The 15,429-nt window shown below is 48.7% G+C and overlaps 1 protein-coding gene across 2 annotated transcripts in view; it reads right to left on the minus strand.

Annotated features, from left to right (window-relative positions):
• ASIC2 (acid sensing ion channel subunit 2) overlaps positions 1 to 15,429 on the minus strand; it is a 512,156-nt gene that overhangs the window by 12,988 nt on the left and 483,739 nt on the right. For both annotated transcript variants that reach the window (XM_075036235.1, XM_075036234.1), the window contains exon 3: positions 6,672 to 6,799. In XM_075036235.1, coding sequence (XP_074892336.1) covers positions 6,672 to 6,799 — 128 coding nt within the window. The remainder of the gene's footprint in view (positions 1 to 6,671; positions 6,800 to 15,429) is intronic.

Here is a 15,429-nt window from a genome sequence, read left to right on the forward strand (position 1 = left end):
GAGGGATGCAAACCTCACCCTGAATCTCGCAAAGTCTATATGGGGTGTGTTTGCATTTACTCCAAATGAAATAATAACCAGAAACCTCCGTTCTTTAATGAGACATCAAATAGCATCAACTTAATAGAATTTCAATCCCAGACAGCTTTAGTGCTTGTAAAATGCTTAAAAAGCTCAGCGTACACACAGCTCGTTGGCACCATCTCCCAGTTAATGATGCTGGAAGTTGCCTATTTGCAGTCTCCCTTTGCCATGCCGGGTGCAATACAGCTGCTCCTTCCCATTTGCTCCCTTCACACAAGTATCAAAGAAGTTGTGTTTAAGGACAAGAGCTTAGCCCTTCCAGCCCCTGGAAGGTCCCCCTGAGTAGAACTCGGGGAAGTTATATAGCTCCTGAGTCCCCGGGTGCTGGAGGTGAATAGGCACCAGAAGAAAAAAATGTGATTTTGGAGCTCCAGGCTCCTCTGGGTCCCCGTTTCCTTGGAAATAATTTTGCAAATCAAATAGCAATATTGAAACCTCCTGTGGCTCCGCAAAAAGTTGAGGGCAGCCCCTTCTGAGCCTCATCCCGGGTTTGTTCCCAGGACCCGCTGGACGGCTGCTCCCGGCATTTGCTGCACTGACCATCTACAACTCGCTTCTAGCTCCCCTCTAAATGAGTTGTACCCTTAGCTCATGTGCAAACTCAGTCTTAAATTGCAATAAACTCTGCCCTCTCCCTCCTGCTCACCTCTTTGGCATATCTATAGGCAGCAAAATTGTTCCCCCTCATTCTGCCGGACACAGTTGGCTGTAATTGTTGCACTACATATTGGCCAAACTTTTACAGAGGTGCCCAATTTGGGGGTTGTGTGGTGGGAGTTGGACCCTTTGAAGCTCTCCTGTCCTCAGTGAGCAGCTTTCCATCTTTTTAAAAAAATCCTCTTATCCATATAATATAGTGAAGGGTGAGCAGGAGCACCCAGAGCATTACTTCATCTACATCCCTGACGTTTTCTCTTACTGACCTCCTTCCTAAGTGAGCCCTTTCCAATCTCTCCCCATTCAGACGCACCATTCCTGGCCCTGAGTCATTTCTATCGCTTGCCTCCAAACCCATTTTCTTTTGTGTCTTTTTATGAACAGGCTGATTCACTCCTAACACTGTTTTCCAAGCAAAACCACTCTGCTGCCCTACAAAAGCAGACGTGCAATCATTTCTGTACATCTCCTGCTTTGAACTGCTCCTGTGCAATGAAGTTTTCTATGCGGCTAGCCACCACAGCCTGCCAGTTTTGCTTCTTGTTGTTGAATTAATTCAGAGTCTGATGATATACCAGAGGAAATCAACTGGGAGAGTGTGTGGGACTGAGGGAAACGGAAAGAAATCAGTGAGTGAATGTTTTTCCAGGAGGATGTGTAAGACCGTAGGTAGAAGATGCTCTGAGGGAGGGTTAGGAAACATGGGAAATACTATTCAATTGCTCCTAATTTTCAAATGCCACTGCCTATACCCTGTTAGGAAATATGGGTTTCAGAGAGATCACTGCCAGACCCCGAGTCCCATTTTCCTGCCTCTGTAATTACACTTTTGATACTGCAGTTGTTGGTAGCTGATGCTCTCTGTCCCATGCAAGCATTACGAGGGGATGAGTCTCCAAGGCACACTAGAGTCCTATTAAACAATATTGCTCCATCTTCAAACCTGTTGCTTAATTGAAGCCTCTTAAATTTTTATTGCCAAGTTGGCAGAAATTGCCATTTTTAGTGCGCTTTTCATCTTCTCTAACGCGTTGTGCCGGTGGCGTAGCAGGGAGCAGCCAAGCTGGGGAAGTAACATTATCTGATCCCATCCGTTATGGGAGAGGCTCAAGCAGCGCTGCCAAGATGCGGTGACAATGCTGGAAAATCCAGCTGGGAAAAGGGGATTAAAAGGAGCCAAATCCAGGAGGAATTTATCCTGCTCCAGGGGATCAGCTCTCCAAAATATAATTTCCAGTGTGTCTGCCCATGCCTTGGTGCTGTGGTCCAGTGCAGGGGTGTGTGGGGTCATTGCAGCCTCTCCAGGGCCATGCACAACACAAGGTCCAGAGAGGCTTCTTATAGCACCAGGCTCACCCAAAAAAGCCAGGAAAAGGGAAAAATTGAGGTGGATCCCTCCAAAGCCAGGAGCAGCGGGACCTGAAGGGCACTGCCTTACTAGGGGTGGTCCTGTCCTCCCTTGAGACCCGGCTGGAAGGTGACGGCACGGCATGCCCCGAGCCAGCTCTCGCACAACTCAGGGCTTTGCTCATTCATAAGAAAACAAACCTTATTCATGAGACTCAGTAATTGCCATGGAAACGGCTCCCCTGCGTGGCCGGAGCATCTCTCGCGACTTGGTGCAACAGGGACCACGGCTGGCTCTGCCCATGTAAAATGGTGTGAAAACCCCAGAAAACAGGAGCTCACACATCCATGTAAACCACTCTAGCTCCTTTCACGTTGCACTCAGACACAGCCACTGCCGTGGTGTACGGGAAGTCACCCAGAGAGGATGTTTTCCACCGTTCTCCATCAAGACACTCTTGTTTTAATTGCAACCGTCCATCGTGCATTGCCTTCTGCTGCGGTACCTCCTGAGTCGCTTTAGGGAGCTCAGCCCCGGCTCGCCCTAAACTTCAGGCGATCGCTTCAGTCTGAGATTTCAGACAGAAAGCATCTCTCTTTAGCAGCAAAGAAACAGCTTGGCCTATATAACCCAACAATCACGTTTTATGGAGGAAACCTCCTGCTGGTGTTGCCTTTGCAGGATTGCTTTTGCTGACTCAGCACGCACAAGGGATACACGTGCAAAATCCCTCTTACGATGCTACTAGTGCAAACCAGCACAACATCGTTACTGCATTAACAATGCAGTTCCCAAAGAGGTGAATGAATCTTAAAAGTGTCACTCTGCAGGAATCAGAGGGCTCAGTCACTGCAGAGGGAGGAGAAAAGCTGATTTTGTTCCTTTTTTTTTTTGACTGACAGCTAATTTTAAGGGGAGATTTAACGAGATCACGCACCATCATGGAGGCAGAGCTTGCTTTCGACAAGGGGCTTTTGGAAAGCTCTCAGTATAGAGATCCAGGATTTACCGCCCCAGCACCAAAAAGCAAGTCCCTGCTTGCGTTAAGCAGCTGCATACCTGGAAAGGCAGGAGATCAATAAGTAAAGCCCAGTAAATACTCTTATTCCAGACTGGGATGGGAGGACGAAAGGATAGATTTGAGCATGGCCACGGGGAATAGTAACAGAGCCAGAAATAAAGCTACGAGCCTCTAACCCAGCCGTGACTAAATCCCCTTCACCCCAAAGACGATGCACAGCTCCCACCGTCACACCAAAGCAAGTCTACCCAATTCCACACCTATTGTTTTTATCGTGGGGAAAAGTGCTTTTAACTAACACAGAGGCTGCTCTGAGCTGGGAGATGTGAAACGACTTTCTCTTTATCTTTATTTCTTATTCTCCAGCTGGAGGATCGTTTCATTTATGTTTCATGGTGCAAAACACATGGTTTAAGACCCCAATAACTGGCCAGAGTCAGTCCTCCAGGTGGTATTCGTGAGCTTTTCCACCTTTTGTTCTGACTTATTGAAAGAGCAGCATGTGCCTGCCCCAGATGTAGAGATTTAGTAGAAAAAAAAAAAAGACTAAATCAGGGGTCTAAATAAAAGATGTGCATTCAGGGCTTGAGAACGGTGGACGATGCCCAGCCAGTCCCTGCGGGGTAATTAGAGGAGGTAGTAGCATGTGTATGCTATAATAGTTGTAATTAGGTTAAAAAGTGACTTTATGGAGAGGAGGGATTGGGGTAGGCAGCATCGCCCATGGATGAATGCTGCTCCAGGCAGGCAGCTTGAAGAGCCCTCTGGACCTCCTGGGTAAAGGTGTTGCAGCCCGCAGTATAATTTTAAACCATTTACAGAACCCCTGGCCCCAAGCAGAAACGTGCCCTTCCCTCTCCCAGCACCAAAACTCTGGCAAAACCTGTAGAAGAGGGGACATGCTCAAGCTAATAGTCCCCCAAATCTGTTTTTCTTGTCATCTTCTACATCTCCCCTGCCTGGAAGGAGGGATTTGGGGAGGGATGTTTTTCTTCCCTCTCTCTCAGCTGGCTGTCTTCCTGATAAAAAAATCTAATTTTTTAATAGAAATAATGAAATAGTTGATGCTGGCAATGTGATGGGGAAGATTTACAGCAGCTGTCTTAGAAGTCTACAGCATTTACGCTATTTCTATCTTAAAACAAAGTCCTTGAGATCCTCGCTGCAGGCTCCAGCTCCCAGCCACGCTCCCAAATCTTGCTGAAGCTGGGATGTTTAAGGAAGACAAATCTTTCCAATTACCGCTCGCTCTGCCAGGCGAGTTCGATTCGAGGAAGTGTTGCCAAACTGTTTCAGCATCAGGCGGCTGCACCGCACAACACGATCCCCTGCCCAGCACTGTCTGCCTGCTAACGGGGCACGCAAAGTGCCATGTAATCGGCTGGCGATGCCCTTCTCCATCGCCAGCCTCGGCAGCTCTGCAGTTAGCTTTTCTCCGGAGCTAATGTGGTCTCACAAAGGGAATGCCGATACTGCCAGAGGTATTTTTCACAGCTGACAAATAGCTAAACAAAAATCCTGCTCTTTGCTGCTGAGAAAAGAGGAGAGGGCTTCGCTCGAAGGCATGTGCGTGCTGGGGATGGAAATGCAAGACCCCAACACGGGATCCTCTGCTCCGACATAGAATCATAGAATAGTTTGGGTTGGAAGTGACTTCCAAAGATCATCTAGTCCAACCCCTCTGCAATGAGCAGGGACATTTTCAACTAGACCAGGACGCTCAGAGCCCCGTCCAATCTGACCTGGAATGTTTCCAGGGATGGGGCATCTACCACCTCCCTGGGCAACCCGTGCCAGTGTTTCACCACCCACAGTGTAAAAAATTTCTTCCTTATATCTAGGCTGACATGGGGCCCTCTGCTCTGACACCGATTTCATCCGTCACCTTTGGCAAGTCACTTGTCCTCCCTGGGGTAACCCAGGATCTGCAAGCTGCCTGGCAGACGCTGACATGGGAAGGGCTCCCGTGTGCAGCCGCTGTGGGGGATCACCAGCCGTTAGCCCTAACCCCAGGGCTGTATCCAGACCCCACTGCTCTGTGCTGCATCTCCAAATGACAGCTACGGGCATACGGCTGACCCCAGCACCACCGCCTCGGTGTGCAGAGACCCCCAGACCGCTTCAGGAGATGCCCCCGGGAGAGAGGATGGATAGAGAACTCAATACCCAGTAATTATTACCAAGAGTAATTAATCAGTTTTCCATCCTTCCAGATTCTTTATCTCGCAGCATGCCCCACGTAAGCAATGCTGAATGCTGCTGGGTCCCCTGGGACAGCAGAAAGCAGCCGTGGAGCGAGGTGAGGACGTTGGGGATGCGTGGAAGGGCTTGTGTTAAGGGAACAGGCTTGAAAAATGCCCATGAAGGGTTTCCAAGCCCGTTTCTGCTTTGGACTTCAGCAGCTGCTGCCTCAGCCCCCAAAGAGCCTTTTGCCTTTGCTGTTACTAAGGTGTTACACTCCAAACGAGAGCCCTGGGTGCTAATAAAAGCTGCTCATTTTCTCCAGCCCACCGGACTTCCCACAAGATACAAACTGACAACAGTGAAACATTTCTCTGCTTTAATTGAGAAGTTTCCACCTGGCGCTCACCTATCGGGAACCCACACCGTTCGTTATCTCCTGGATGATTACACACAAGCGTGCTGTAATGAAGGAAGGAAGATCTGCATCCAGGCTCGCCGAAATGCAGCATCTTCAGGTGTCTTTTGGTACCCGGTGGCCATGGAGAGATGCCTTAACAATATACTTGGTAGTGAATTCCTCACGTTGCTCTGAGCTGAAGTGGAACAACTGTGGCTCTGATCTCCACAAAGGTTTAATCAGAGCAAACCCTCCAACAGCTCGTGTTCTCTTTCCTCAACTTGATTTATGTCTCATTTGAGGGTGGATGCAAGAGCAGGGAGGAAAATGAAAGTGGCAATGAGGCAGGAGGGCTGGGAATGAAAGCACCACGGGGCCAAGCCGGGGGAAAAAATTATTCTGCTGGCTGGTTTCCCATATGCCTAATCAGGATTTGGATTTAATGATGCTACATCACATTGCATCCATCTGCACTGTGTTGATGTGCCACTGTCGGGACTCGAGGGGGGTGATGCATCCCGAGCCACGAGCATCCCACCACAGTTTATAATAAATAATGTGACTATTTCTGTGCTACCTGAAAGGATTCATGCTGATCTACATAATGAAACACTCTCCTCTTGTCTCTTTTTATATCCTTGGAGTGTGAGAGTCTTTTGGCAAAAAGCATCCTTTCTTGGCAGGTTGGAAGGTACCCAACGCACTGAGCGACTGCCACAGCTGAACCATAACCATGAGAGAGCAAGGCAGGGAAATTACCAGGGATGAAGTCCCTTCTGTGGCCAGAATTACAAGGATTGTGGGCAATGCATGGAAAGCAATGCTGAAAAGGCTGCCCTCATCCCAACCAATTTGAAGCAAGGCGTAAAAATAGCTGTAAATGATGAAGATGCCTCTCAAGGGGCATTGGTACGTAGAAGCAACCTCTCGTATCGACCCACTGGAGGGATCTTGGTGTGTATATGAAATTTAGGACTTACCCTTTGCTCTTGGGTGGCCACAAAGGTCTGGAATCCAGGGGCCACCCCAAACCCCAGCTCCTGGACGAAGGGTGGCTCAGACTGGCTGTGGATCTGGACTTTGACTCCAGCCTCGAACGTTGTCTCCTCTGGAAGAAGAAGAGGGGAGGTTAGGGGCCTGTGGTGGGTGGGATGGTGTCCACCTGCATGGGTGCATTTGCCCCTCCATGGAAAATTGTATCTAGTAAATCTGTGCTGCTCAAAACCAGGAGATAAGCAGTTGGGAGTGCTCCACCTAGATGATCAGACTTCTGGGCATTGAGGAAGGAAACCCAGCAGCAGCGTTTGCCATGAGCAGACCACACCCGGGACTCCACCCAAATCACCACTGCTGCCCATTGGGACCAAGAGCATCTCCAGGTTCCTCGTCATAGAATCAAAGAATCACAGAATGGTTTGGGTTGGAAGGGACCTTGAAGATCATCCAGTTCCAACCCCCCTGCCATGGGCAGGGACACCTTCCACTAGACCAGGCTGCTCAAAGCCCCATCCAACCTGGCCTTGAACACTGCCAGGGATGGGGCAGCCACAGCTTCCCTGGGCAACCTGTTCCAGTGTCCCACCACCCTCACAGTGAAGAACTTCTTCCTTACATCTAATCTACATCTACCCTCTTTCAGTTTAAAGCCATTACCCCTTGTCCTGGTACCCTCTTTCAGTGTAAAGCCACTGCCCCTGGTCCATACACTGCTGCCTATCCCAAGGGCTCACCCTCCCTGTAACACAGAGATTCGTGATTTCTCCATCTTGATCTGTACTTCCAAGCTAGGGAAAACAGGAGGCAACATCTACCTTCCAGCTGATATTTAGTTACAGAATGCATTCCCGTATTACTAAAACAAATAAACTCCTCCTTCCCCCAAACAGAGACATTTCTAATACCCGTAAGGTCTCCAATGCTGAAAGCATGGGTGCACCCGGCCTCCACTGCCCCATCTCTGACGCGGCCTGAGGCCACTGGGGAGGTAATGTAGGTAATTAAATAACAAAAAAAGTGTGTAAAATTCAAAGGAGCTCATGTTTTTGGCAGCTGAAGTTGCTCCAAGCTGGACAAAGGCATTTGCAGCACATGGGCTCAGACACATCACCAGGTTAAGGGTGACGTGAGGTTTCCACATCCCAAATCAATGCTGAATACCAAGTAACTCGAGGTCAGTCCTCTTCTTCCACTAGAAGCTAAAACCAACCCAAAAGAGACTTTCTGAAGCAGAAGTAATGGGATGCAAATCAGACCTCAGTGTGATATACGAACACTTTGGGCTCCTCTTATCACATAGACATCTTCACACAGCTGGGGTGTGTAACCGTTCTCTCTTTATTATTGTTGCTATGGTCTCTCACAACCCAACAAACTAGAGGGAGCATGCGGGACTAAGGGGTGGGGGGCTCATTTGCAAAGGAAGTTGTTAACTCTGCATAATTTGGCCTAAAAACTGAGTTACCCATTAATATGAATCCATGCTTGTGGCCAGCAACGCCACCTCCACATCTAAAGAGCTTCTGTTTAAACATGAATCATTCTTTATTTCCTTACTATTCCTTGGTATTTTTCTACTATATTATTATGCATTTCAATTTTTAACAGCACTGTATTCAGTCTGAAGCACTGGTAGAAACCCAGCACCAAGCAATCACAGCTGCAGAGCCGTTACGCCAGGGGCTGCACAAAGACGTGCACCAGGAGACAACAGCAGAAGACACCAGACCATGGGATGATATGGGCAGAAGACAAGGGTAGAATAAGGTGATACCGGATGACATGAGGTTTACAGATCTCAGGAACCCATCACTTAAGAGGATGCAACTCTGCTGACTCAATTGGGCAGCAAAGGGATCAGCCTTCCTCTCCCAAGAGGACTTTCTTGGACCCTCCTCACCTGGTAGCTCCCAAGGCAAACGAAGCCAGACACTGCACAGGTGGGAATGGGCTTATGCATGGATTTGTCAGGCTAACCATGAGCATCCACGGTACTCAGATCGACATCCTTTACAGCTAACCGTCCTCCGAGGCTTCAACACTCAGCTAGGCAATGTCACGACCACACTGATCAAGTGTTGGTCCAAGAAGATTGAACCAGAGACCTCTTGGAGACCCCCGGCCAGACATGCTGCTGTCATCCTCATCCCCTACCGAGCAAACAAACCCTCCCTGCCAACCACAAACCAAAACACACGCTTCATTCAGCTTTTGGGAACAAACAACATTTTAAAAGCCCCACTCCGACAGCGGGACTGCTTTACACGTTGGCTATGCAAAATTTCACGCTCTGCACCTGCAGCAACATGTCTACCAGCAGCAGCTCCACACCGAAGCATTTGATCTCAGCAGCCTTTGCAGACCAAGCAGCTGGAGCAGGCTATTAATACTTAACCTTTTAAAGCCCAGCTTTTCTATCTAAGGCACGAGAAAACAATTTTAAGATAAATAGGATTTATTAAAACAGTTACCTCCCCAGGTCTTGCATACCTCTGTGAAATTCTGGGATGGCAGTGAGCTCTCCATGTGCTTGGTCAGGGCTCAGCTCCAACCAGCTGGAGTTGACTTTTAACCAGTCAGAGATGCATTGATCTGCAAGGCTCACTCTTGAACACACACTCCCATCGATTGATGCCTCTGGTGCCCACGCTAATCTGCTTGTCTGTGCCTTGGCTCTGCGATGCTCCATGCAAGGCAATTATTTATTTTTGCCTCCTTGTTGTAAAAGTGCTTTTGGTATCCAAGTAATGTCATGAGTTAGGGCACAGAGCATTGCTATTGCACGGGGTGGCACGTGGCAGATGTGGAGCTTGAGTGCATCTCCTGTGAATCCCAGTTGGTTGGATACTGGCATAGAGACTATGGGTTTATTTTGGCTTTTCCCTACACTGAAGCCTCGCAGAGCAAGATTGGCATCGACCATCCTTGCACTTGGCCTCCACTTCTGCTCAAGACCCAATGACCACAACCCGAATCACTCCCCACCACCTTCCCATGATAGGGACTATTGCAGTGACAATTACTGGGACCCACAGTGACAAAAACCTGCCTTCCCTTTGCCTTGCTCAGCCATAATTGGACTCCCCTCGCTCCAAGAGATGTCAGATGGATGTTGACATGACCGAGCTGTCTCGCTGTCTGCTCAAGCCCTGCATGTGCCCATTCAAGGGGGTCCCACTTGAAGGTCCCCTCCCTGCCAACACCTCCCCAGCACTGACCCTCCAAAACACCCCAGTGCTGAGGGTCAAGCCAGCTTTCCCCAAAACCTTTGGCAATGCAGAGCATCCCCATCCAACCTCATCACTGCTCAACAGCACCGCACCAGCCCTGGGCTCCGCAGCCCATTGGGCACCCAGGTGCCCAAGCCCCGTGGGTGAACGCATACCAGAATGGGTTCAAACCCTCTCCTGAGCACCCACCAAATCCTCCAGTTTCAATCCCGATCCTGTTATTCCCACATGACGCCCACTCCTACCAATCCCACCCAGCTCCATCGCTTTGCCTGGTGTTGATCCCCTTCCAACACTTCAGAGGAGATACCATATGCTTCCTTCAGTAATTACCTGACAAGTTGGAGGAGAAAGCTTCTATTTAGTGTAACTTGTTGGGCAACGGGAACTGTTTTGTGGAAACATTTTTCCATACAAAATTATTCTGCCTATTTCTGCACCTGCTCCGGGTCTGTTCAGCTCTGACTTCATTCCACGTATTTCCTACGACTGGGTGCTGTGCCCGGGTCCATCTGTGGGTAAACCCCTGTACATCCATATCAAGCAAACAAGATATAGCCTGCAAGTATCCATAAGAGACTTAAAGCAACAGGGTTTGCAATTTTAAATAGAAAATCCTGGCACGTAGCCAGTTGTAATTACGGACAGAGAGGGGAAGGCATTTTCTACGCAACAGAAGAAAATTCGGTTTTAAAACACACAGTTATTAATTTTCATTATCAATAATAACAAGAAGAACAAAATAAACAGCCTTTTTTTAGAAAAGCTGCCAAAAGCCAGGCAGCGTTCATTGTTTTTCCTGAAGGAAACACATACGAAGATGAAACTATAAACATGAAACTGGCCTTGAAAAACTGTCACTTCTCCTAAAAATTCATTTTCTACAAAATAGCTGTTTTCCACTAAAAGAGCAAAATTAAAAGCCCAGCTACAAAACCCTTTGATGGAATATGCCTGGACCAGTCCTCATTAGTTGCATTTTAAACGTTTTCAAGCTCCGTGCTGGGGCTGAGAAGCATTAGTGTGGGTTAAATATTTGCTGCAAGCATAAGGAAGAGGTCTCATAGGACCCAGAAGCACAAGACTGTCTGGTTTTGGGTGCATTTAGCTTGCTAAAATGAATGTCCCTGGGCAGAGCAAACCCAAAGAAGCTCTGCAGCAAACCCTGTCTGTCACCCTGAGACTGGAGAGGTACAACCAGGGGTATGTACATCCACAGAGACACGTCCCAGCCACGGTTTTGCCAGTTTTTGCAGTTTTAGCATCATTTTGAATGGCTGCTTCTAGCGGTACCTCCTTGGAGGCATGGGGCTGAGCACCGGTCCAGGCTGTCACTGCTATTTCATTAAGCCTGTTTCTTGTAATCACCCATCAACGGGGTGAAAAATAAACCTGAAAACCCTTTGATTGGTTCAGATGCCAGCAAAACTTTAAAAATAAATTCCAGTGACTTGGGGCTTGGTTTCTACCTTATGGCTTTTAAACTAATTTTGTGATGTTGGGAAGTCCAACCACAGACCTTCATCCAATCTCCAGTCCCACTTTTCAGAAGACAGTGCCTGTAAATTCATTTCTTAGTGCATCCCAGGTTGGGATAGAGCAAAAACTCCTTGATGATTGCATTTTTAAATACATTAATATATATTACTGTACACAGGACAGTGTTTCCAAACAAATTCTGAACTGCTCTTTTCACTTAAGGATTAGAGTAGCATTAATTAAATTGGGGATTAATTCAGCATGTGCTTCAAGCTGGCTGCAGAGCATTATATGTTGCAGATTGCACAGCTTTCTATTTCTGGTGTTGGCTTTCCATGACTTCGTCGGGGCTTTCTGCTTAGAGCATCGCTCGAAAAATCTTAATAAAGCTCCAGCTGACTGTACGCTCGGGTGCGGGCTACAAAGTTCATCCCTGTGAATATGCAAGAAGCTGCAATTAAAATAAGAAATGCTGCCAAAGGCACGGAGCTACCCTTCTCCCCCTGCCTTATTATGTCCAAACTGATCCACTTCTCTCTGGCAATTAACATCTGAAGCTCCGCTCAGCACTAATTTATTGGGAATTGAAGATACAGCCTGAATCACGGGTCGTTTCTAGCTGGAGCCATCACCTGCCAGCTCTGCCGGCGGCACCGGCAGCTCCACGGAAGATACTCCTGCTCGGAGAAAACCAAAGCAGATCCCACATGGCTCAATCTGAGAAAAGTAAATGGTATTTTCTCAGCTGATTCACATTATGGCTGTGTTAGAAGGTGGCCTAAAGGTTTATTTTGGGTAACAAGCCTTCTCCTGTGCTGTGCTGACGTAAGCACAGAGCTGGGAGGTTTGGGTTCTCCCCAGACTCTCGTTGTCCTTTGCCTCAGTTTCCCCATCTGTAAAATGGGAGCAAAGTCGCTACTTAAGTCATGGGGCTGGAAAAGTCACTGGTGCCTCTTCTACGCTCTGCAAAGCGCAATTCAACACCGCAGTGTACTACTGAGGTGCAAAGACAGGGACTATCTCGTGGGGACAGTGTCCTCAAAGGGTACAGGCAGCACCAAGCACAACATCTGGAAGGATGCACAGATGTTCATCCCTGTGCCCGCCGCATCGCATCCGTGAAGGGTATGTTGAGACCATGGTTTCTCATCTCCCTCGAGGAGGAAGGCTCTCCAGGAGCAGGGGGGTTGCCGTGGCAGCACAGACATGCCCAGAAGATGCTGCGAGACTTCGAGGTTCATCTCTAGTTTTTATGGCATCCTTTGCTCAGTATCGCCATGGAAATGACGGGCATCAGAGCAAGCGCTCCTCCACCTCCCGCATCGGCCCCCGGGGCAGGTTGGCATCCCCAGCACTGGGGTCGAGCAACCCGAGTTGCTCTGGGTGTACAAAATAGCATGGCCATGTCCCTGTTCCCACCAACCCAGTGACTCCCTAAATCCCTCCCGCCTCCCTCCCGCATGCCTCCCATTTAGCTCAGCAGCACGTGGGACCCGGCTGCGTGTCCTCAGATTACCCGCTGGGGTTCGTGCCCGCAGCTCAGCACCTCCTGAGCACGTTGGGCTCATCACACCAGTGGGGCAGCTGGGACCTGCAGCGACCCAGAAGACATGCCTTGTGGTCGCAGATTTGGGAAAGTCAACTGCTGTTTCAACCAGTCTGTATCTGTGCAGAAATCTTAAATACATGCCTAACGTTCACATTTTTCCTAGACTAAAATTTATAGATGATAAAAACACCCAAATTGCCATGGAAACGTAACTATAAGAAAACAGGACCTGCAAACCTATCATGAAAAAATGTGGAATTATAAAGAAACCAGTTTAACGCCAGCGAAACCAGTTTCAGTCCCCTGTGCATGCTCATTTTTGTGGAAGCATCGTGTTTTGTTTCACTTAAAGTTGCTTGGTAACAGGATTAAATGAAGCTGAAATAAAAGTATTCACAACAGGGTTCAGGGAGGTTTGATAGCATCTGTATGACAGGAGACCAAGTCGATGCAATTTTCCCCACTAAAAACCAGTTGCTCGAAATTTGTCCTGTGTATTTTGCTCTTGTGGGCTGTGCTTTGGCTGCTGTTTTGGGAGCAATCGGCGACTACGAATTTCCCCACGGATGAAAATGAGATGTCTACCATCGGCTCTGGCAGCTGCTGTGAAAAATACCATGCGTCCTGCTCGGATGCGGCAGGAGCGAGAGTCCCAGCGGGGCTGTGCAGACTGTGCCTGAACCCAGCCTGGCTGCTCACCTGCATTTAAGAAGGACAAATTAAATGTACAGAAGCCACCGTGAGAGGGTGGCCAGAGGAGTGGAGAGCCTGTTGTGGTCTCATCCATCTGGCCAAGCTTCGGAGTGGTTTGGCTGCTCCTGAGAATGTGGCAGGACCAGAGCTGGCCCAAGGGAGTGGGGATAAGTTGATGCTGCAGAAACAAGTCCCCGTTGCAGGAGAGGGGAAAACCTCACTACCTGCTTTCCAGGAGGTGTATGTGGCATTTAGGGTGGAGGTGATAGCATGGAAAGTCCTACAATCTACAGGTTCTAGTCCTATAGAGAGGACTGACAGAGATCACCCAGCCCTTTATTCTTAAGGACAAGTCCCTCAACCTTGTCCCCTTTCTGCTGGGAGCCCAACAGTCAGGCCGTCACCTCTGGTGCCATTCCCCTCTGCAACCCTTCAAGTGCACCAAGGAACACTGTATTTTCTCCCCACTATGATCTCCTGGCCTGGAGGACTCGCGGTCCATGCCGGGGTCTCGTGGATGCTGCAGTGACACCCCCGGGGTCCCGGCTGCTGCTGGAGGACTCAACTGCTGCTGACAGCACCAATACAAGCTCCAGGCAAGCCCAGTGCCCAGCTCTGGACACTTAAATCTATTTTCAGGCTTCTTCTGTCACCAAAGGAGTGAGGCAGGCAGCTCCACAGTGATTCATCCCATCCCAGGGAGATGTCTACAGCAGGATGAATCACATCCAAGGTGTTGTAACTTCCCTCCACTGAGCCAAGGCAACTCCTTAATCTCCATAAGCAGCTACGACAGGATCACATAAGCACAACCAAGCCCCAACGGGAAATTCAGGCGTTCCCTTTTCAGAGCTAAGGAACCAATAAAGGTAACCAGCTTCTCTCTCTACAAACCCTTCCCTGTAGCTATGAAATCAAACCTTGCTGCTTCAAAGCGCTGCTGACAACCTGAAACAGGGACTTCATGTTCCCCTGGACGTCTTGAATAATCAGTGTCAGGATGATACAGGGGGAAAAGGATAGTTTCCTGGTGGACCAAATTCTCTCTCACGGAGGTGAGAATTGACCTGAGACCCCCCCCAAACATCACCCAGGAGCCGGACAACCCAGGTAGACATGGCTTCAGCACACCAGTGACAATCTCAAGGCTACTGGAGGCTTTGATGGTGATGGAGAGCAGATGAAGAGCAGCATAGAAGCACTGTGTGACAAGCTCCACTATAGCAAGTCATCAGGTACTTTGTGAGGTTAAAGATTTATTCTGGGAAAACAAAACCAAAAGCCCCGTACCTAAAAGAGCTACCAGCATGAAAAGCCACCAGCTTGTGTTAAAGGCAAGTGAGACAGTGGTATTAGCTACAGAGGTAAATCAATTCTTCCTCTTTATCTCTTGGGATACAGTCAGAGTATTTCAGAGGGTTTTTTTTTTCCCCTTTTCTTTTTTTAATGAAAGAATACTTTGAAAAAACCTCATCTCCTTGTATCTGAAAGGTAGAGACAGCCTCTCTGGCTCTCAGGGCTGCAAGAGGAGCACGGAGGGCTGCTTCCCAGCCTCGACTGCTCTGCAAAGGGGATGGGAGCACTGCTGTCACCCAGCTGTCATCACGACGTGCCACCTCTTGTTTGTTTGTCTTTGCTTTGGTGAGAAACAACGGCAAGAAGGGATTTGTACAAAGAGAAGAGAAGAGGAGAGGAAAGAGGAGAACCTTCTGTCTGCAGAGCCTGCAAGAGAGAGGCTGGAAGGGAGATTTGGGAAGGGCAGGAGATGGACCTCGCGTCCTTCTCTCTCTT

This window comes from Buteo buteo, chromosome 9 (genome assembly GCF_964188355.1).
Source record: "Buteo buteo chromosome 9, bButBut1.hap1.1, whole genome shotgun sequence".
In the NCBI taxonomy this organism is placed as follows: Eukaryota; Metazoa; Chordata; class Aves; order Accipitriformes; family Accipitridae; genus Buteo; species Buteo buteo.